The sequence below is a fragment of the Mobula hypostoma genome, chromosome 14 (assembly GCF_963921235.1).
Source record: "Mobula hypostoma chromosome 14, sMobHyp1.1, whole genome shotgun sequence".
Classification (NCBI taxonomy): Eukaryota; Metazoa; Chordata; class Chondrichthyes; order Myliobatiformes; family Myliobatidae; genus Mobula; species Mobula hypostoma.
The window spans coordinates 32,563,116-32,587,788 of record NC_086110.1 but is presented as its reverse complement, the minus strand read 5'-3'; the positions used below and the strand labels follow the sequence as shown (position 1 = coordinate 32,587,788).

General features: G+C 37.4%; 1 protein-coding gene across 1 annotated transcript; it reads right to left on the bottom strand.

Annotated features, from left to right (window-relative positions):
- Positions 1-5,205: 5,205 nt before the first annotated feature.
- On the bottom strand, positions 5,206-24,626 carry LOC134356186 (nuclear receptor coactivator 5-like). Its single transcript, XM_063066901.1, has 10 exons — positions 24,552-24,626; positions 20,898-20,962; positions 20,461-20,508; positions 16,342-16,418; positions 12,452-12,578; positions 10,831-11,030; positions 8,979-9,260; positions 8,143-8,208; positions 7,681-7,872; positions 5,206-5,918 (listed from the first exon to the last, which is right to left on the bottom strand). The coding sequence occupies exons 2-10, from the start codon at positions 20,954-20,956 to the stop codon at positions 5,878-5,880; spliced, it is 1,092 nt and encodes a 363-aa protein (XP_062922971.1). The 5' UTR covers positions 20,957-20,962; positions 24,552-24,626; the 3' UTR covers positions 5,206-5,877.
- Positions 24,627-24,673: the final 47 nt, after the last annotated feature.

Here is a 24,673-nt window from a genome sequence, read left to right as displayed (position 1 = left end):
ATAATCATTTAAATCGATAAGTACAGACTAAAAGACCCAAACCTTAAAATGCATTGCAAATACAGTATTATATTTGGGGTTCTAACATTTAACTGTCATTCATTCTTTGGGGCATCCCTCTGTTTTCGTGGATGGTTGCAAAGGAAAAGAATTTCAGGATGTATATGGTATACATTTCTCAGACACTAAATGTACCTTTGAAACCTTCGAACTGAACTGAAAGCAAAATTTGAAGCATCATAAGATCAGAAAGTACTATTCACCACTAAAAGGAACATTTTGTTTATGCAACAGGCAAATCATTTAGTTTTTATTTTAATTATTTCCCACTTTTAATAGTCATTGAACACCACAGAACAGAAACACTCCCTTCAGCCCATGCTAAACTATTAATCTGCCTTGTCCCATTGACCTGCACCCAGACCATAGCCCTCCCATCCATGTACCTGTCCAACTTTCTCTTAAATGTTGAAATCAAACCCGCATCCACCACTTCCGCTGGCAGCTCATTCCACACTATCACCTCTTCTGAGTGAAGAGGTTCCCCCTTGTTCCCCTTAAACATTTTACTTTTCACCCATAACTCATGACCTCTAGTTCTAGTCTCAGCCAGGGGAAAAAGCCTGCGTGCATTTACCCTTTCTATACTCCTAATAATTTTGTATCTCTCTTTCATAATCTCTTCATTTTTCTATGCTTTAGGGGATAAAAGACCTAACCTATTCAATCTTTCCATATAGCTCAGGTCCACCACTCCTGGCAATATCCTTGTAAATTTTCTCTGCCCTCTTTCAATCTTATTGACATCTTTCCTGTAGGTTTGTGACCAAAACTGCACATAATACTCCAGATTAGGCTTCGCCAACATCTTAAACAACTTCAATTTAATAACCCAACTCCTGTACTCAGTACTCTGATTTATGAAGGTCAATGTGCCAAAAGCTTTATGACCCTATCTACCTGTGATACCACTTTCAAGGAATTATCGATCTGTATTCCCAGATGCCTCTGTTCTACTGCACTCCTCAGTGCCCTATCACTCACCATGTACATCCTACCCTGGTTTGTCCTCCAAAAGTGCAACACCTGACTCCTGTTTGCAGTAAATCTCTTCTGCCATTTTTCCAGCTGCAAGGTTTGATAATCTTTCTCGCTGTCCACTCCACCCCCAATCTTAGTGTCAGCTGCAGATTTGCCAATCCAGTTTACCATATTATCATCCAGATGCTTGATATAGATGACAAACAATGGACCCGGTGCTGAGCCCTGCGGCACATCACTAGTCACGGGCCTCCAGTCAGAGAATAAACTGTACACTACCACTCTGGCTTCTCACACAGTATGAATGTCTAATCCATTTATTACCTCATCTTGAATGCCAATGAATAAACCTTGATATTTCAGATTTTGCACTTTATCTTTTTAGAAGGGCTTGGAGAGAAATAAAATTTAACGCACACTTTAAGTCCTTAAGTTTTAACTTTCTTACTGGCCTTGAAAGAATTAAAACATGGTTCAGTCAATAAATCAATAACATGGGCTGAGGATTCTCTGAAGCACTAAAACTGTTTAAATAAAATTGTTTAAATATTGCACCCAGCCTTTGTATGCAACTATTTTGTATACACATAGGTATTTTACAAAATCTGTCATCTGGTAACAAAATGGGCTGGATAATGCTCACCATTGGCTATGTCTTCCTCATGGGCCAGCTGGTATCTGACTAAAATGTTTCAATATGTGGGTGCTGAAGTTAAAAGGATCGAATAAGTTCACTAACCTTAAGTAAAAAAGTAAAAAAGTTCCTTACACTTGTTATTAATGTTTGTAATTAATCTCCAGAAGCCCAATAAGTTTACTATTACCCTATGACTTTTTAAATTAAAAAAGTTCTGATAAAGGATTTTGTCCCAAAATGTCTATAAATGCTGCCTGATCTTGTGAGTTCCTCCAGCACTTTGTATGTGTTCCTCAAAATTTCCAGCATCTGCAGAATATCTTATGCTTATCATGAAAAAAATCTTGTTATTTTAAAAAAGGCTATTTACAACTTGTTATCAAACAGACAGTGCATTCATAAAAGACTCCATGCAATCTGGATAAAACATTGGCTAAATACAGAGAGCAATGAATTAAAGACGTGTTTTTGAATTGGTGGTAAATTGAAGAGTCCCCAGATATCAGCATTAGGATCACTACTTTATTAATGATTTTGACTTAGCTATGCAGGGTATGGTTTCCAAATAAGCACTCAGCACATTTCTTGGAAGATGCATGGAAATGTAGACTTCTAGGAAATGTAATAAGCAGGTGGGATGGTTAACAGCCAAAATTTAAAACAGAGAAATGCAGTTTATGTTTTCAACTGAAAGCATAATTCTAAGAACAATGCATAAGCAGAGACCTTTGGGAATAGAGGTGTAAATTTACTGAAAGTGAGAGCAGAATTCATGAACTTTCACAAAGCACTGTTTATACTATAGCCAAAATACTGTGTTTAGTTGCGTTTTTCACAAGATGTGAAGGCTTTGGAAATGGTCAGAAGAGATTTATCATGAAGGATTTTAAGAATTGCAGGGCTTCAATAGCGCAAATTTAAGTTAGTTGGTCATTGTAAATTATCCTGAGATTAGGCTAGGATTAAATCGGGGAATTGAACTAAAAGAGTGTATTCCACACTGTATCTCAATAAAATAAAATAAAAAGACAAAACTGGAGTTCATGTAAGTTGATGTTACTAGGAAATCTCACAGAGGTACTTAAAATTATGAATGGTATGGACAGAATTGATAGCGAGATATTTGTATGTTTTGGAAGAATCAGGTATAAGGATGAATGAAGACAATCAGCACAAAGACCATCTAGTGATCTGAGGCATTTAAAAAAAAACATCGTAATAAACGGCACAGATTAAACTACAACATTCAAAAGACCGCTGACAATTATCTGCAGAAGAATTTGTAGGGCCCTATAGGTCAGAGAATTAGAAGTAAATGGATTGCTCTTGCAAGGACTCTCATGGATGTAGCTTACTAAATAGTCTCCTTTCATGTTCTTATAATTCTGGGGTTCCACATCCTAGAGTTGGGCCTCATAAGTTGGAGGACATTTGAACATGGAAACTTAGTTCACGTCTGGACCACCAAATATCAAACCACACTTCAGTCTTCTTCAGACAATTACTTTAAAGTATCTTTTGCTTCTCTTGACAACAAACAAAATTGAGGTCTTCTGATATGACTAAAATGCAAGATTATTTTAATACATTTGCCCAGTATTTTATCCATTATGTTTATATTTTTTAAAGAGAACTTTGATACTGAGCGATAAATACAATAATCTAATTCCCCATTTCATCTTTTAAGCATGAATTGCAATCATAAACAAGAAATCCTGCAAATGCTGGAAATGCAAAGCAAAACACACAGAATTGTGGAGGAACTCAGCAGGTCTGACAGCATCCAAGGAAATGAACAAGCAGTGAACATTTCAGGCCAAAACCCTTCTTCAGGACTTTCTTATCAGTTAGAATTGCAGTCACACTGGTAAGGAACTTAAGAGTTTTGAAAATTTTCCAATCTCCTATGAATTAAAAAAACTGTACTTGGACACCAGTATTCAAATTATTATCAAAGTTAAGAGCACCTCCGTACTCCTTTAAAGCAATATTTTACAAAATTATGCTTGTCCTTGCTGAAACTTCATTATGATTTCATATTGATCACACAGTGATACAATGGATGGCAACAGTAATTCAAATGTCCTTAATATTTTCTTAACTTTAGGAGTATGGCAAAAAACTATTTTGCTAGTTGATATGTAAACTCTGACATTGTCCTTTTTTTAATTATTGCTGGACAACAACAAAAATTCTAACCACCCAACTTTTATACAGTATATAACAGAATATAGTCATTTACCCATAGGGGTTAAAGCATTCAGTTTGGACAATGATTTTAGCTTTATATTTGTTTAATCCAAGGGGAAAGGATGTTACTTACCTCACTGAAAGGATTTCCTAAAAAACATTGGATCCATATTTTTAAGCATCGAGATTGAGAGTCAGGTGAAAAACCATAAAATGGGACAAGTGGTTAGATAATGTTTAAAAGGAAATTATTTGAAACATGAGAAGCTCAATAATTATGACCAAATAGTATTAAATAGCAGTGAGATAGTACAGTGAGTTTTTAACCACATACTGTATAGGTAACACAGATGGAGCATTTAATGAAACGGGGCTTCCCTTCCACCACCATCAATGCTGCCCTCACCCACGTCTTCATTCTCACACATCGGCATCACCGGCACAACATGGATAGGGTATTCCTTGTCCTTACATATGAGGGGTGATTGATAAGTTCCTGGCCTAAAGTAGAAGCAGTCAATTTTAGAAAACCTAGCATTTATTTTTCCTACATTTACACACTTAGTGCAGTGGTCGTGGGGCATACTTATTCCTTCTTTGTAGAAGTCGGTGTCTTGGACCTCCAGAAGTGGTCCACAGCAGGGGTGATTAATAAGTTCGTGGCCTAAGGTGGAAGGAGACGAGTTATTAACTTCAAACTTTCTGCATTTTCACTCAGAGTTGAACTGCACATGCATGTAACGAGAGCTGTATAACTCATCTGGAAGTCCAAGACACTCTCGTTACCTGCCAGCCTGTACTCCTTCCGCTCCTATCCACCCACCTTCTTATTCTGAAGTCTGCCCCATTTCTTTTGAGTCCTGAATGAGGGTCATGATGCAAAACTTCGACAGTTTATTTCTCTCCGTAGATGCTGCCTGACCTGCTGAGTTCCTCCAGCATTTTGCGTATGTTGCTGCATTAAATACTTAAGCACGTTTGCAACTTTAGAACTCAGGGGAAGAATTTAAAGGATCAACAAAATATTGTTTGTTAATAAAGTGCAAGTGCAAGAAAACAAGAACCAACAGCACTGGATTACAAAAAGATTTTCTTCCTGCTTTAAATAAAACCTCAATGTGTGGCACCAAATAACTTACAGGTTTAAATAAAAGCATTAGGAAGAAAAGTGGAACCTTTATTCCATTTAAATAATGACTTTTTCTTCAGTTGTTACAAAAGACATCCCTTTAAAATAGTCTCACATTGTAACTCTGAAAACTCTGGTTTCTGAAATGGTTCTCTAGTTTCCCCTCTCCAGCAGCCCTTGAAAATAATTAGCAACTTCATTTAAGAGGTGTATTTCAATACATTAAATAAATTTAATTACTTTAATTGGAATCTACTGAACATATTGTTTCTCATCAAATTAATGCAGCACTGTTACAATGCTCAGTACAAAAAAGCAGTCAAGTTAACAGTTGTACAAATCTGGCCAAGATAATATTGTATGGTGATACTTGATCAATTTACTTTCATAGACATACTCACATGGAAGGAGTTTGTGTCCAAAGGCATTGTAGAGTACATTTTATGTCGCCATTTAAAAAAAATCACCATACAATAAAACTTTGTAAAAAGAGATTTTTAACAGAAGGGAAATTTTTGAACAAGCAATCCAACAAATGAAATAATAAACAACCATTGCAAAAGATACATTTATCAAAGGGATTTTCCCAACCTTTTCAAAACTATTCATGGCGACGTTGATAAATTACAAAAAAAATGGTCCTTGTACATGACATTGGCATACACCTTTAAAAGAAATTTGAACTTACAATGGGATCGTTCTAAAATGCTAAAATACTACAGTTTACAATTCACAGTCTGTGACTATTCATCAAAGTATCCCATGGTATTAGTACGGTATGGTGCTGTATACTTCTGGTGCTCTTCAAATAATGTTGTATTGAACATACAAACTCTATTCCAATGCAGTGTGCATTCCAATGCTTTCAAGTCGTTATTCTTTACTGCAACTGGAGTCTAGCACCTAATTTTAATGGATGACCTACAACAGAACAAAAGATGGTGCAAATTACATTAAATCAGTGATTTTCATTTAATCATTAATATGCGATTATAATTTTTTGAGACCCAAGTCTGATCCCTGTAGCATCTATGTCTTGCAATTGCTAACCAGAATATGATTACTGACAATCCTTTTAAACTGAACTCTTACTGTCAGGGAATTTTCTTTAAACTTCTGTAATAATGCTTTCCACTAGATACCTATTGGTTTTCTGTTCATTATTTTAACCTGTTCTTTTTCATATTCCTCTATCCATCCCAAAGAACCAATTTCATTTTAGAATTTTCCCCTGGTTTCACTTCTAATTTTTTAAATTAATCTGATCATAGTCACATCTGTTTAACTATACATTAGTCTTCGGATTTGTATTTGCCTGCGCCCTCTGTCTAACTTCAAAAAAAGCATTGAAAATTTGAAATATGGCTCTTGGCACATGAAGAAACATTCATGTAGTATCTCTAATCACAAGTTATCTGGTCAGTACCACAAACAAGATGGAGTGCAAAAGTAGAGATAGCTGGTGATGACTGTATAGCACTTCTCGTGACAACATATCTGAAGTACTACATGTAGTTAAGGAGACATACACTTGCATTGGAAGCAATTCAGAGAAATTCACTGCATTGTTTTTGGGAATGAAGGTACTGTCTTAGGAAGGAGGTTTATTGGGCTGGGTTTATTTTTGGAATTCAGAGAGACAAGTTGTGGGAATCTGATAAAAGTAGATACTGAAAAGACACTTCCCTTTATGGAGGACATCAGAAAATCTAGAACTAAGCATGCAGATTTGGATAATGGGATACGCCACTTAAAAAAAAAGTTGAAGAAGAACTTATTCTCAGGAGATTTATGAATCTTCAGAATTCCCTACCCCAAAAGTAATAGTGCAGCCCAAGACATTAAATTAAAAATCAAAGCAAAGAGATAGAGATTATTGGCAATTCGAAAGGTAAAAGGGAACAGCAAGAAAATTAAGCTGAAGCCAAAATCAAGTCAGCCACAATCCTTTTCAATAGTAAGCACATCTGAGGGTTTGTTTGGCCTACTTCTGCTTCTCTTAATACTTTTAGTCCAAAGTGTTTAATGATGTACTTGTGAGGAATGCTAGCACATACAGCCATGTATTCATCACAAGACAATTTTCTTTTTGTAAAATCAATTGAGGACCGAGTTTTGGGTACAACACCAGGGGTTTCTCCAGTGGTTTTTAAAGATGCCATGCCAGTATTTAGATGCTCAACAGAGACAAGAGGAGACTGCTTTAAAAATCTCATCTGAATCTGCAGCTGTGCAGTATCAGCAGTACCACAATGGAGTCTCAGCCTACATTTTTATCCTCAAATTTCTGAAGTGGGATGTGGACCCAAAACCTTCTGATTCAGGCTAGTATGCCGCAAAATGAACTGCAAAACTGACTGCAAAAGGGCATTGGTAGAGGAGACATTTCTTATAGAACTGTCTTTAAAAAGAGCTACATATTACAGAGGATATTGCAAAATACAAGAAATTTCACTGTTCCTGAATAAAATTAGCTTTTATTTAACATGCAACCATGAAAGTCATCTCTGCAATGCAAAGTTCAATAACCTGAGAAGTTGTGCTTAGAAAGAGAGATAACAAAGATGAAGCATTTTGAACTCATTTAAAGCTTTTTTTTTTACCATTTTGCAGGCAACTGAGCATTACAAAATAATGAGTGGCAGACTGCTGAATGCATTAAGTTTTGGGGAAAAGTGCTAACCTGGAGCAGGCAGAAGAGCCCTAATTGGACGATCACCCAAAAGAGGCGTTTTTTTCTGAGAAAGAGGAGCATGGCCCAAAAGGGGAGGCCTGACTGGTGTTGGAAGGAGGGGCTTGGGCTTGCTGGAAGTTTGTGAAACACTGCCTACGTCATAGTAACTCTCAGTTCCAGTAGCTTGTTGAACAAGAGATGCTGGAAAATAAAGAAAACAACTTTAAAGCACAAAAATAAGACATACACTTAATTAAATTTTTAACCGCTAAAATTCTACTTCCTATCATCATGATCTTATTTATTCACAATTTCTTTCTTTGTGCACAGACTTCTTTTTGGAATTACTGGCAACACCTGAAGGCAAAGGCCAGTAATTTTATTTATATGTGATAAACAGATAATTTATCACTTGAATAAAATTTGTTAGGGTAGAACACAATATTGAAATCTTGAACTTTGCTCATTTACCTTCATGTGGCCATTGATAGGCTTCAGTTCTCTCTTCTTGATAGTTTTGCCAAGTATTGTTCACCTCTGTCAAGACAAATATATCAGATTAAGAAAGTTACAACTTTAGAGTGCAGGTAAAAAAAAAAGCACAAATCAAGCTCTAGATCACAAAGTAAATGGATTCTTCTGTGTTGCACTACAAATAGAATGTTTAAACTCTGGCCCTGAGGCTACATGTGGTTAAACACTTTGGCATTGACTTCCAAAGATGACAAAACTGAGTATTATTTGTGTTTATATTTCCTGGTTTGTCTGGCTTTATTTTTTTAGACTAGTGTTTTGGTTAAGCACGTCTTTTCATTAAGTAAAATATTAATGTTTAATTAGTTAACAAAACCAACTATCAACTTTAGATGATCCTCGTACAAAATTAATATGTCTTTGACCTGCATGAAAAACCAGATGTTTCATCCGCAGCATTTCACCAATCTCCAATTCACAAGCATGCCTTCACATATAGCAATCTTTTATGCTGATTATGTGTAATGAAACTGAATAAGGAGACCAGAACAACATAAATATTTAATGATATGAACCACAAAGATAGAGGAAGATTTTGAATCTTTTCATACATAAAAATGCAGAATTAGGCAAAAGAGAAGGCATCAAGTTATCCACGTGAGTCATCTATGGAATATTTCCATTAATACCACAATATTAAAAATAAAATAGTTTAAGCTAAGCCATCTTCAACATTAAAACACCCACAGTAAATACTAATTTTAAAAAAGGAAAATTGCTTCTTCAATTACTTCATCAAAATGTCCCATGAAAACAGAAAATAATGAACCAACCAGCTTCAACATCCTCTTTTCGTTTGCTCAAGTACTCAATAACTGCTTGCAGCTCCTCGGCATAAAGATGTTTTCCATCACCAAGCAGAAATAGAAGATGTCGGATGGTGCTTGGCACAACATGACTTTCAGAGTAAGATTCACGATGAAGATAATCATCTGCCAAATTAGCCGCTTTGTGTGCAATTTCAAGTCGTTCTTTTTCCAAAGTTTCACCAAATATACGTTGATGTTCACGTGAAATCAGGTCCAAAGCGTCTTCCAAGGGCATATTACGATGTTCTGTTGAATAGAGGCAACTTTATTTTTGATCAAATATCTTTCTCTTCAGTGTACTTAGTAATAATGCACAACTAAGTTTTCAAGAATAGGCTCAGTTAGGTACAATTAACCACATACCATGACACAGATCATAAGACTCTTACCTAATTGACCATTATCTCATTTGACAAACCTTGCATAAATTATTTTTGAATTTCAGATCATTCATTGTGTGACACTGACTAACCCTAAAGTCAGTTGGCTCTGATCCGTTTACAGAATCCCTACATGGCCTGCAAAGTCACTTCACCTGACTACCAATATCAAGCAAACTTTCAATTACCTGGAACCAGGTTCAACTGATTCATTGGCCTTGCAGTGTTTGTAGTCTCCAGCTCAATAAGTTGCACCAACAAAACAGTCAGCATTTGTCAAAACTGTAGTATGAAATCAAGCAATCTCTTACATATACACTTCAACATGGAGATCTAGATTTCACTGCTGCCTTGCTATTCCACAAATGCAATGATAAAGGTCTTTACTGATCATGGTGAGAATATCCATTGTGAAATGTAGGTCTGCCTGTCTCACCATTAAAATATTTCAAAAACTTTGCTACAATTATATGAAATTAAGGAAATTAAGAATTAGAATACAGGCACTTCAATATTTCAATTTTTAGATATGATGTAAAAATTTAAACTGATTAAAGTCAAACTCATCTTAAAATCTAACTTTAAAAAGACAAACAAAACAGCATATTGACTGTCCTAATTTTTTTACATCCTTTTAGAGCTGCTCGATATGAACGTAATAATTGAACAAATCAATTCATACTCATCTCTCAGGTGAAGTAAATTCCACTAAAATTTTCACCCTGTACCTGGAGAACAATTTCCCACCCTCAAAATAAAAATAAAATATCCATTACTAATCTTAATTCCATCATCAGGTAACCACCTGATTTGACAGTGCACCAAACTCTGGTGACTTGTGACTTGCTAGTTGTGTGCATGTACACAAAAATAAAATACAAGGGATAGAGAATATTATATGGATTTATATCATGTTAGGTGATACGAATTTTCTGGCACTTAGAACCAGCATAGGAAAAGCAAGCCTGTTAATTTGGCTGGAGAAGAACTGCTCTAAAGGTGCAGCATGTATAAGACGATCTACATTCCCCCTCTGTACCCCCACCACAATCATTTGAATTTAGTTTAGTGCTTTGTTTATATTTGTGAATGGTTTAAATAATTTACTTATTAAAATAATTATGACATTCTAAAAAATATTAATTATTTAAATAATTTGTTTTGGATTACCTCTGCAGTTGGTCAATTTTTTTTTAATAAGCATAGCAGATGCACCACCAACAGCAAGCTCTGAGCCAATAGCTTTATGAGAAACTTTGCAACATGGCCCTTTAAAAATATTGGCAATGGACACAACAATTGGATCAAGGGTAAAGCAATCCAGATTAAGAACATCAAGTCACATATGACAAGATTTCAATATAATTTGGCGGCATCACTGGAAATGTACATCTCATGAATGCTAAGTGCATTATTTATAGAAGCTGAAAATGTACCTTTGTGGCCAGCATACAAAATAATCACTGTGCAAGATGAAAGAGTCTGATGTTCTCCACTCACAACAACACAAAACGGGGAACCTTCTTCACGAACATCTTTCAGTGCAGTATCAAGGGCCAACTCTAACTTAAGATATAACAAATCCACGAGAAGGCCCAGTTCTTGTACTCGTCGTCCTACTAGTTTGGCATAATCCCTTAAAAATGAAACAAAATTAATATTTTCTGGTTGGCTAGTCAAACAATGTAATATTGTAGTCTGAAGATGCTATGACTTCTCACACACAAGGTTTGGAAAAGACAGGCATAATCTAATTTTTCACATAATAGATGCAAAAAAAAAAGGATAACTTTAGCACCTACGCAGCAATCTGGATCTTATTCTATGACTAACTAATGAAAAACTGAGAATGAAGAATCCGAGTTTAAAAAAATAAAGCAGAATTTATCAGTTGTGTTAAATAGACACAAAAAATGGAACATTTGTGATAACAATCTTTGTACACCTTTAGAAAAAAGGAGATTTCAATTTTCCACAGAGGATTTTTTTACAATTTTGATCTTGTACACCTGAAACTGGAAAAGATCAGGCTCTACAATTATGCATTTTCACCAACTAACATTCTGCCACCCCACTATCCAATTCAAACCACAAAGCCTCTGGGAAATGTGTGAAGGAAAGAATTGAAATAAATTGAGCTTTGATTTATTTTAATACCTTAAAAGGCTGAAACAATGTATCAAGAATTCTATCCCTTAAAATGGCATGGTGATTTTATTTTGGTGCTCTAATATTCTTACAATCTTAAGACACATATATATAGCTAGAGCGACTAAGACTTTTGCACTACTGTATTTGTCAACAGGGAGTGTGGAACAAGTTTGTAAACCTGGCAGAAGCAAAGGTTGCTGGGCGAGGGTGGAGCACCACAGGAGGGTTGTGGAACAGGTGGCAGAGTGCCAGGGGTGGGGTTGGTGCCAGTGCACACACCCAGCCCTGAAATACCAGGCCGGGTCACTTGATTCCAAACAATTAGTTTATTGATCATTACAGAATGCCTCTCTGGTGCTTCCTGCTCCTTTCCCTCTCCCATCCATGATTTCCCTCTGCCTGCCCCTTGCCCCTCTCAGTCCACAATAGAGACCCACATTAGAATCATGTTTATGGTCACTCATATGTCATGAAATTTGTTTTTTTTTAAGAAACAGCAGCAGTACAGAGCAATACATAAAATCACTACAGTATATGGAAATTTTTATTCATACTCTTTTAGGTTATACCAGTGGTCCCCAACCACCGGGCCACAAGGAAACAAAATGATTTGGCGATATGCACTGATATGAGTCAGCTGCACCTTTCCTCATTCCCTGTCACGCCCACTGTTGAACTTGAATGTACGTGACATCCGCAAGAATATTGTCAATATTAAACCGGTCCACGGTGCGCAAAAGGTTGGGGACCCCTGGGTTATACAATATAATTTGCTCTTAACATGCACATTAAGTTAGCTACATAAACTGCAACCAAGCATGAACTGTATGATGGGTTTGTAATTATTTTTGCCCTTCATCCAACAAAAATGTAAACAAAAGTAAAAAAATTCTGATAAAAAGTTACCCCTGTTGCTTGCTTAAGGCTATGACAACACAGTCAGCATGTTTTTCTTTATTGTAGTCATCTTCTAATTCTTTATAGAACTGTTGATAAAGCTCTTCTCGACGCCCATCATCTGGTCTGCAGGCTTCTTCAATGACCAAGAAAACACAATTACTTATTTTGAATGAGGGATTAAATCATTTTTATTCTATCCAACAATGCTTTAAATATGCTTGCTTACCTCCTGGAGGGAAAAAATAAACTTAGCTTAAATTACTGCCATATTTAATAGTTTGTTATATATTACCTTTGAATAATGTGCTGCATTATTTGTTCAATTTAATTTCATATATAAATCATGAAAAATGTTTCTTCACTAACCTTTTTCAAGCAACTTTAAAGTAACGGTTAATTTCAAAACAACTTGCAATTTATCCGGTCATACATCCTAATGCATTTTCTTCCCAACACAGTCAAGAAGTTTTAATAGAAATATTTAAAACTATGCATAGTCAATCTAAACATATATTGTAATTACATGACTGGACCACCAGGTGGCTCAGTGCGCAGCTTAACAAACCAAAAATTTTTCAGAGAATCAGAACTTTATACAGGCACCTCTGATATAACACCTTTCCACATTATTTACAGAACACAGAACAAGCCCTTCTGAGCCAGAAAGCTGAACCACCCAGTAACACACCTATTTAAAACTAACTTAATCACAGGACAATATACATTGACCAATTAACCTACTAACCAGTAGGTCTTTGGACTGTAGGAGGAAACCAGAGCACCCAGAGGAAACCCATGCACTCATGGGGAGAACATACAAACTCGTTGCAAATGGCACCAGAATCGAACTCCAAATTCTGGAGCTATGATAGCGTTGTGCTAACCACTATGGTACTGTGGCAACTACCTGTATTGCTCTTTGCTTGGGTTCCATTTTTCTTTCATTTTTAATTTTCATATATTTTGTTAAATTAATTTTAACCATTTGTTTGAATTTCCTCAAATAAATTCTTCTCTAAATACTCACTCAAACCATTATTTCTAATTTTATTCGCTGTGAAAAGCCAACACTTGCATCTGCACAGAACACTGTACATATTTCATATTCATGTGCTATCCAACATAAGTATAGCCTTTTCATAGAAAAATAATTTTAAGCAGCATGTAGCAGTGTATAGCTGCTGCATTTAGCTCTAGCGACCCAAGCTCAATTCCAATCTCCATTATGTCCATGTGGACTTTCAGCTTGTGACTGCTGGGGAAGTGATGTGAATATGGGGAGACCAGGTTAAGAGACTGGGTAAGTGAGCTAACCCTGTCTGAAAAGGAGCCATTCAGCTCTTCATAAGGAGATTGAAATAAGGAGGCTCAGCAATCTCAACCAATAGATAAAATGATATCTGCCCCCACCACACTAAATCTTGACTGATAGTGGTGGGACAGTAAAAAGCCACCAGGAGACAGAGGAATTGACACATTCCAACCTCTCTCCCACTCCTGCACCCACAATCCCCAATTGTTGTTTTGGTCAAGATGATTTACTTCGTATGACATCAAGAGTAGCTGAGAAAACTGGATAAAGCTAGACTATGTAATGCCCCAAATGACACCTCACATGCAGAACTCAAGACATTCACTGCAGAGCTAGCCATGCCTCCAGCCAATTCAGTGCAGTTACAACATTGTTACTGTGGAGGATTTTGGTCAACTGGGGGCAGGTGAATACCTCTGTGAGACTACAGAATTGTGTGTCTGTATTGCTTAATGCCTGAATCAGCAGAAAATCCTGGTGCCGCCCTCTAGCCTACTGCTGTAGACATAAGTAACCGTGATGTTGGCTGCTCGGTGTACACCTGTACACCACAAGGCGATGTGACTTCAGTGTTTTCCCTCTAGCTTGCTTAGAGCAGTACCAAATATGGAAAAGTTGAACAAACCATACCCTTCAGAATCAACCATAAAGAGGGTGCGTACACTGATTGTAAGCGGTGTCGCTCTCTCCAGAGGGACTGCTCCCTGTGTCACATAAATAGAGTCTCCTATAACAAATACCTGGGTCTGAGTCTTGTGTGGAAAAGGAAATTCCCAACAGTTACCAACCCAACCAACTGTTCACTAAAGATCAAGAAAAAATTGAATCTAGCCACTTACCACACATTACCACAAAAAAATGAAAGGCGGCAGAGTTATCAAGTAGTATTTATCTATAATTTTCTCAATACGCCCAGCTTAGCTTTTGCAGAACAACTCAGCTGACCTCAAGATAATCCAAGTTCAAAAATGTGCCAGAGCTGAATTCCAGAAGAGAGGCAAGAGCAACTGCCCTTGACATGAGAGCAGCACTTGACAAGTGTGGGAATAAGTCATCTCAAATCTGCATTCAATGTACATCAAGGCAAAAAAAACACCATGGCCGAACTCATGTCTCACCTGAAAGTAAGTTTGGTTGTTGAATGTCCATTCTCTCAGTCTCAGGACTGAGTCTCAGCCTAACCACATGCAGTCGCTTCATTAATGGCTTCTTTTTCCATTACAAGGTCAGAACTGCAGACGTACAGTGCAGATTGTGCATCTCCCCGGCAATGATACAGTACATGCATTCTTACAGCAAGAATTTTGGCAGGGGTTAAAAAGAAGTAATGTTTATGCCAGAAATGTACCAGTCAATTAACTTTATGTGGGTTTCCTTCAGGTGCTCAAGTTTCCTTTCATTGCAAAGATGTACAGGTTAGGATTAGTAAGTTGTAAACATGCTATGTTGGAGTTGGTAGCATGGCGACACTTGACGACTGCCCAAGATTTGTTTTAATGCAAATGATGCATTTCACTGTATGTTTCAAGGCACATGTGACAAATGAAGCTAATCTTTAACCTTTACCCCTGACATTCGATGGCAGTACCAGCAATTCCCCCCACCAATATCCTGAAGGCCACTAGTACCACAGAAACAGGTCAGATGTTTGGAAACCTGGAGCAAATCACTCACCATCTGACAACACAGGGCCTTTACACCATTTATAAGACTCAAGTCAAACGTCTAATGACACTCTCTGAAAAAGGTCAGCTCCAACAATTATGATCAACACCACCCAAAAAACAGCAGCCTGCTCAAACAAAAAATACAACCCACTCTAAACATTCATTCCTTTCATCAACAGCACGGTGTCTATAGAATGTGCCACATACACAGTGCACTGCTGTTACTTGTCTGCATGATTCTGAATGCACTATTTACAATAGTGGAAATGCTTTTGACACGTGGGAATACTAACATATGCAGGCTCACTTTCAAATGACACACTACTCTGACTTCACAATTGTTATTGACTATAAACTTATCCAAGAGTACTTTGGGAGCATCCTCCCCCACCCCATATGAAAAACCATAGTGGTTCAAGGAACACAACTACCATAGTCTCAATGACAGTTAAGTTTTACTAGCAAAACCCAGATTCCGAGAGCAAAATAACTGAATTTCACCTGATCTCTCAAACCCTGAACTTGTATTCAGCCACTAGGTGAATACAGCTTCTGCCATAGCACATCTTTCACCATAATAGGAATACAGTATTAGTACTCTGACCCAAGGTTAATACTTGGCATATTAAAATCTTCTATCTGTAATTATATAACTACTCAAATGCACGTGACCAAGCAGATAAGTGAACACAGAAGATGAGGAGTGGTTACATGGAGAAATTATGAGAGAACATTGGTTTAAGGTGGGGTGTGTTAAATGTAGTAGTAGTATTGATTCCTACATCTTGTTTAAACTACCACCCGACCCTTTCCATCATCCTAATGCCTCCTCCAATTATTCCTTTGCTAATTATTAATTTTCCATCCAATACTTTTAGCATGCTACAAATAGGTAGATGCATAATAGTTAATCGTACCACTCCAGGTGTAGTTGTAATCCTCCGCAGTGTAACCTTCAGGATAACCACCATAATATTCCACAACTTCATTCGTTCTAAAAGAGGACAGAAGTAGGATAAATTCCAGCGCTATAAAATGAGGTTACACTTATCTAATGAAATCAAAAATATGCACAACCTTTTAAGTTAACTAATGATATTGCAAGAAAGCCAATGTAAATAAGAAAGCTGTCAATGCAAGCTTTTCAACAATCTCTAAAGCATTTCCATTCTCTTCAGCAACAAGTGCTTACCATACAGATGAATCTGAAAATTTGAGAGATCAAGGGGGTCAAACATTTGTTTAACTTTTGGATATTTTAAGACTGGAAATGGGTGAAGAGCAGCAGCAAAGAGCAAATACGTTGATCACTATATCTGGGTCCAGAGAAAATCAACCGCAACATACTACAATCAAGAGGGGATATCAATCACATGGCTGTGCACTTCCTCGAACAATTAATCAGAATGAAGAATAATCTCCACAAGTGTTACCTAATCCAGCTGGCATTTCCAGCATTATCTGTTTTATTTTGATTTCCAGAACCTGCAGCTTTTTGTTTTTGAAACCATGAAGTACAAGTTCGTACAGAAAGGGGCATGTGAAACTTTGAGCCAAGAGATAAACAAAATAGCAAATTTACAAAGAATTGGAATGAGTAATGATTCATACAGGGTCATCTGCCAAGTCAACATTTGTCAGGCACCAAGACTTACCAAGTTGTTAAGCGTTAACATGCTACAACAACCTGTGGAGAATTGTGTACAGATCTATGGCATATAAGACCAGTGATCCAGAGCCATTCAAGAAGCCCAGGGACAACCTATTGAAGACTGTCGTGATGGCACAAAGGCAATTCCATGTGAAGTTAGAAGCACAATTGTATGCATGCCAGCTGTGGCAGGGTTTGCATGCCATTACTTCCTACAAGGTAAAACCTAACAATATAATTGGCAGTAATGCTTCTCTAAAGTATGAGCTCAATGCTTTCAGTGCATGCTTTGTATTGGAGAATAAAACTACACTTGTGCAAATGCCTACAGTATCTGGTGATCTCTGTCTCGCAGGAGGAAGTCAAAGCATCCTTCAAGGGGGTGAATCCTCACAAGCCGGTCAGCAGTGGAGAGAGTGAGCGTTTTCAAGTTCCTTGGTGCCAACTTCTCAGAGGATCTATTCCGGACTCACTATATTGTTGCAATGACAATGAAGGCATTCCAGCAGCTGTACTTCACAAGGTGTTTGTGGAGATCTGGTATGTCACATCAAAGATGCTAGCAAATTTCTAAAGATGTACAGTGGAGAGTATTCTGATTGACTCCATCACTGCCTGGTAGAGGTGCCAATCCACAAGATCATATGGGGCTTCAGAGGTTTTTGACAACAACCACAAGCCTCCCCACCATCAAGGATATTTTTCAAAGGCTGTACCTCAAGAAGGTGGCACCAATCATTAAAGACCCAGGACATGCATTTCTCATTGCTACCAACAGGGAGAGGTGCATGAAGCTGAAGACCCCAACTCAACATTTTAGTAACAGCTTCTTTCCCTCTGCCATCAGTCAATGAACACGACCTCACGTTCCTCTTGCAAGCTATATTTATTTTGATTGTAACTTATAGTAATTTGTAATGCCTGCACTGTACTGCTGCCTCAAACAAATTTTGTGCAGTACAGCGCAGGCATAACAATAAGTTTCGCAACTTATTCAGGGACAATAATTCTGCTTCGAGACAATTAAGTTGTAACTTCACCTGACAACCTTGGGAAGCATGATTAGCAATTTCACATTTCATGACTGAGAAAACAACTACACTTAGAGGATCAAGGAAAGTATGACTGTAACCTCATGACTCTATTTATCCCAATGTTGCAATAGCAACCTCAGCTTTAGTTTTAATTAAGGGATAAATTATGGAAAAGATATATTAAGACAAAGACAGTCAGTTCAAACCTGTAAGTATCAACTCAATCAAAGGTAATTGTCTCTTTCTGGATTGTGCTGATGTTGAGAGGGTGCTTTGAAAAACAAACCCTACTTCTTAGGTCAACTGTTTCCATTATTTTAAGTAAGACCAACTGCATGGCAAGTATTAAAAAAAATCTGCTGATGGTGACGTTTTGCCTAACCTAGATAGAAATGATTTGATAATTTTGTTGTCGACCAGTATCTATGCTGTTTTAAGTGCCTGAAACGGATTCTGTCCACAATTTTATAACTGTTATTTCATTTTCTTGCAGAAATTATACTATATTTATTGAAAGATGCTTCAGTTTCTTAACATATCATTAATGGGTTAAACTGCCTTGTTTTATACCAAAAGATAATTGGCTGACAGTGCTAATAATTGAGTAAAACACTAATTATGGATTGCATTGCTTCAGCCACTATTGTGTAAGGGAGGAAAAATGACTCACAGCAATATACTGTAAAGCAGAGTCTGAGAAAACAGTCTATTCAACAAAGCATAGAAAACAGCAGCTACAGCAATTACTCTGAGAGCAAGAGAACTCCATCAAAATGCAGTGAGCAGCAGTTTGCCATGAATTAATTAATATGCATTTTACAAGCTTTAGTCATTTTAGAACAGGGTGTTTATCAATTTTAGATGATGTGAATATTCCAATATTCCCAAACTGATTCAGAATCAGAATAAAGTTTATTCTGACTGTCTTATATGATGTGAAAAATTGCTTTTCATCAGCAATACAATACAAAGACACAAAACTATAAATTTACAAATTAAGTAAGTGCAAGAAAATGAATAGTGAGAGTGTTCATACACCATTCAGAAATCTGATTGTAGAGGGAAAGAAGCTGTTCTTAAATTGTTGAGTATGAGTCTTCACGCTCCTGTATATCTCAAAGTGTTGATACTAATACCAGATCCCTTCGATAAGTATTCATAATGAAGAAATGTCTGGAATTCATGGTATTAATGATATAAAACTATCAACAGTGATCATTATTACTCTGTGAAACTGACATAAGCTTCCAACATGTGTAGAAATTCACATTGCTGAAAAGTTGTCACAACAATGTGCATTACTTCGATTGTTGTTAAGGCAAGCAACACAGAATCAGCGAATAGATGTGAATTTTTTTGTTAAGTTGCCATCCTTGATGTTAAAAGCAAAATGCAATGTTCATGAGGTTACTTGTGATTTTAACAGCATTCTTCAATTAGTAAGCTGTGCTCTCAGACCTGAAAAACTAACATTATATGTGTGGGAATCCCAACTCCTTCCGAACAATAATCTCGATGAGCACACCCCCCCCACACTAGTGCGTCATGCAAGAATGCTTTGATCTGATTGTCTGATCATAGCTTCCACAAAAGGTAACTAACAGTTACATGCAGCAGAAAAGGGAAAATTCATGCCACTCAAGATTGCTGTCCAGATTTTCCTAAGCTTATGGCAAATGTCGTCTCTTTATCAATTGAAAAATCATGGCCAAGATGGCTCTTCACTCCTGATTATTAGGCAGTTTCAGTAGTGATTGACATATTTGCAGGCGTGACAAGCCACAGATTTCTAGCAAAGCACCTGGCATTATTAAAATCAAGTTGTTGAGACTGGAAAATACACAAGGCTTTCCTAACAGGTGCTTACAGAAACAAAATATAATTTGCAGTGCTGTCAAAACTGACTAGAATACAGAAAAAGACTATCTTTTTAGTACCACAATTAGATAAAAATGGATAAACTTTTTGTTAAGCATGAAACTGCAGATTCAAGAAATCCAAAATTAAAAAAAGAAAATATTGGAAATTTCAGGTAGGACTATATTTGGAGTAGGCGTACTCAACCTTTTGTTATGCCATTGACCATACCATTAAGGCCAACCAGTGTATGGAAACAGGGTCAGCAACAAGGTTATTGTTTGGATATTGTTGCAACAATTAGTTATGATGTTCTTATTTGCAGCCAGCACTAATACAAAGGCTCTGGCAAGAAAGAGAAAGATTCACATTCTACTTAGTGGAAATTCAAGATGCCAATTTGATGCAGGAAACCTGTTCTTCCATTTCTACCCCTTGTGTTCCAAATTCAAAATAATCTTTATCCCATTATTTCTTAAGTTGTTTTCACATACCTTTGCAAAGCTTCTCTGGGAACATTGTATTCTGCAGCTACATATGTACTGAGGGAGAGAAGGAAAACAAAATGAGTCAATTTCCAGGACTTGGTCTGAAACGATCTTAATATTCTACGCACTGCCTAAAGGTGTAAAACAAGGGATATGTAAACAACAAAAACTATGCTAAAAATGGTCAATATTTATTTGTCTCTACCCAGTGGATCAGTGGTTTTCAGTCAGAACATCTAATGTACACTTTTACTCCAAAGGAAACTGGCAACATTTTAAATGGTGGGATTTCTATTTTAGGTTGTTCAAGCAACAAGAAGTTTCATTAACTTCTAAAAACTGAAGCAAATAGGCAATTGAAAAAAAACTCCAAAACTAAAGGAATGCAGACTTTTATACACATTTCTCAGGAAAAGTAGGTAATATTTTTAAACCTTCCTTACGTTCCATCTGCGCTGAGTTTGTGTGTTGGGGCCACCCTAGGCTTTATCCAAGTAGCCATCTTAACCTACAAAAAGAAATATCGAGGAAGCATTACTTAAATGTCTTTACTTTAATAGCATCAAGTAATAAATTACCTGTTTGCATATTTTGGTTGGAATTTTTCAGAGTCCCAGATCTTTCCTTTGCCCCTTTACATTCCATCAACACTACAATTCTAAAGAAGAGGTATTTTAAATCAAAAGGAAATGGAGCCATTAGTAGGATGTTAAACAGCGCAATGTTCTCACAAATTTTACAAATTAAACAATACAAAGAAAATTAATTAGCATCACACAAGCTAATCTTCAACACTAACTACAAAAATATAGTAACTGGACTAGCTGATGCTAAAATTTTACAACTCCAAACAGCGCTTTTCAAATAAAAAACTCCATAATTTTGTTACTACAAAGAAAAGCTGAATATCACCGTGCAAATGTTCTGTAACTGTATTCAAATCTGTGAATAATAAATTAATTAAAATTTTCGGTTCCAACTCATCCAGTTGCATTGCTCCAATTTCACACAAAAAAGCCTTGTGCCACATTTCAGCTGGACTATCATTTAAGTTGCCACAGTTCTCTTTAATTACTGACCAAAATTCTTTCCTATTCCAAGTAAATGGAATTTTTTAATATAGGAACAGATTGCTTCTACAACAATGTTGCAAATTCAGTTAGTGACTTTATATGTTGAGCTGACCATATATGATGGAGAAACTGCCTCAGAGCTCCAGGAACTAGGGTTTGATTGGCATTTGTGTGGAGCTTGCACGTCCACCTTGCGATTGTGGATTTCCTGCAGGTGCACCAATTTCTTCCCACATCGTACAGACTAATGGAATGTTTCTGCACAGACTAGAAGGGCTGAATGGCCTGATTTCTGTGCTGTAGTTTTCTGGTTGTATGGTTCTATATGCTGCTCTGGCTACAATAAATACCCTGTAATGTAAGTTCATGGCAAAAGGAATCAAAGGGGAGTTGTGGGCAATTAAAGACTAAAGGGACAAATATGAGCACATGGCCAACAATATTCCAAATCTGTTCCAACTATACCTGTACTCCTTTCAATAATTTTGAAAAGTCTTTCGTTCACCACCTGGTATGATTACTATTTGTTCATGTTCTATGCGTTGCCTGAACCCACGTGTCTGTGATGCTAATATTAGCAAGTTTTTACTGTACCTAACCTCAGCATTCCTGTGCATTTGACAAACTAAACTTGACTTGAAGCAGAGTTCAATTATGTTACAGATGTTGAAATATCTAATGTTCAAGCTAATTTCTTTCATGAACTTGCTGCATATTCCTTCCACTTTCCCAACTTTTATTCCCATTACGCTGCTCCGCACATGAACTCATTGAAGGGTTAGCTGTCAAAAGAGTGAGCAGCTTCAAGTTCCTGGCACTAACATCTCAAATGATCTATCCTGGACCCAACATATCAATAAGAGTGCACATCAGCAGCTGTTCTTCATCAGGAGTATTTGGAGATTTGGTATATCACTAAAGACTCTAAGAAATATGTACAATGGAGAGCATTTTGACTGGTTACGTCACCGCACAGTATGGAGGCTCCAATGCACAGGATCAGAAGAGGTTCCAGAGGGCTGGAGACTCAGCCAGTTCCATCCCGGGCACCAGCCCCCCCACCATCAAGGAAATCCTTCAAAGACCGTGGCTCAGGAACATGGCATCCATGATTAAACATTCAGGGACATGCCCTCTTCTCATTCTTACCATCAGGGAGGTGGTACAGGAGCTCAAATTCATACACTTAACATTTTAGAAACAGCTTCTTTCCCTTTGCCAGATTTCAGAATGATCCATGTACCCACCATTCCTCTTTTGCAGAACTTACTAGTCACAGAAGGATCCTCTTCTTTTTTAGAAGCTTTAGCACGAGACATCATAATACGCCAAGAGTAAGTTTTCAAAGCAGATTGGATTCAGTAATATAAAAAGAATGGAGCTGTTCAAGAAACACGTCTACTCCATGCAATGCCAGTAGGAGGACATTTCTTATTGTAATTTAATATTATTGTACTTTTTATGTCTTGCACTGTAATTTAATATTATTGTACTTTTTATGTCTTGCACTGTACTGCTGCCACAAAACAAATTTCACAACATATGTCAGCGAAAACGAACGTAATTCTGATTTTGTATTTAAATACATATGCGAACATACCACACATATTAGAAGTGGAAGCTATTTTTAAATTAGATGAATAGATCCATTTTAAAAAAGCCCACTAACTGTATAGTAGACCCCATCCAATGTCACAATCCAGTTACTTTGAATGACACAAATGCACAATGGCCACATACAGTCTTCTAAATGATTACTCTCCTCATGCACCTGGGCAGCAAGTGGTGAAGGGGATCCAGCTGCACCCTCATTCCGTTCCCTACCAAAAGACTACCTAGACAATCTATAACGACTCCACAAAAGCAAATAAGAAGATGCAGTAAATCTAAAATAAAAATGGAAAACATTGCAGTACTCAGAACAAATGAAACATTGTAACATCTAGAAAATTACCTCTAAAAGTTTCTCTTCAAAAATGGAAAACCAACAAACTGACATAACAATGTCACGTATACAATATGGTGATTGTGAAATTTGACTCAACAGCACAACTCCAAGGCTGCAAAGTACACTGTCGAAATAAAGTTATGCAACAGCAAATAAAATAACTGCATCCACAAGAGCTCACCTTCTAAAAACCTGAATATGATAACCTTCCCAATCAGTACCCTCAACTCTTCTTAATACTGCTCATAGTGACTTGAGACGATTAAAAGTGATGACAGACAGCTTACCCGTTCTGGCAAATCTGACTGTCCTACTGAAAAGCTAACCATTTTTATTTTAATGACTGTAAATTTTACAGCTATAAAACTCGAAGCATTAGATGGTGCATAATGGGGCCAGCATAGATCAGTATAAACGGTGGGGGCAGGTTTGATGTCCTAGTCATCCTGCAGAACTTCAAAACAATTGCTCCTATTTCACCTGATTTAGTAACTATTCCGGATTTGGTCTCCCAAAGAAAAGTCCCGAACTTGGGAACCTGTTGATATTTATATAAACACTGTCATAAATAGTCTTAAGAAAACCTATTTTTCTAATCCATCTTGATAAAAACAACTAGTTCTAGTTAAGTTTAAAAATGACAGCGGCTGAAAATCGCTATCTCACAACACGGGTTTAGGAAGAGCGACATGTCGCTTGCAGTGAGCAAATTCACTAACATTGAATTAGAGGTCTGACGAAGCAACAAACACCGACGTTGGATAAAGGGCCACGAACAGACTGTGGGGACAGTTTGTGGGCGAGGAAAAGCTGGCCGATCCGACCCGGCGACGTGGGGCCGGGGAGAGTGGGATGCCTCCTACGACGACAAACGATAACAGCAACTAGGCCGCGCCGCCATGTAAAGCAACAAAGGGAGATTCACGGCCCAAGCACAGGTCGAGATCGCGCACAACGAGCCGTGAAGGAACCTAAGCACCCACAGTTCATCAGGTAGGAGGCGGCGACTCCATCCCACGGGCGCTGTTGAAGTAGAAAAGTCCGGAGAGGAGAAGGAAAACCAAACCACAACTCACCTCTCTGAGCTGCCTTTCCCTCGCTGCTAACCTGCACCGGAACCAGAAACACAAGCACGCACTGGCGCTCTCCGCCAATCAGGCTGCCCCTTCCATCGTGGACGCTGCCGCTGCGAGCGACC

Bases quoted from the DNA above. Each gene is read 5' to 3' on its own strand.
- LOC134356186 (XM_063066901.1), bottom strand. From the start codon at position 20,956: ATGGCTACTTGGATAAAGCCTAGGGTGGCCCCAACACACAAACTCAGC. The intron at 12,579-16,341 runs GTACGATTAACT...TGGTCATTGAAG, and splicing joins TTACAACTACACCTGGAGTG to AAGCCTGCAGACCAGATGAT. The intron at 9,261-10,830 runs GTACATTTTCAG...TCTATTCAACAG, and splicing joins TTTGTATGCTGGCCACAAAG to AACATCGTAATATGCCCTTG.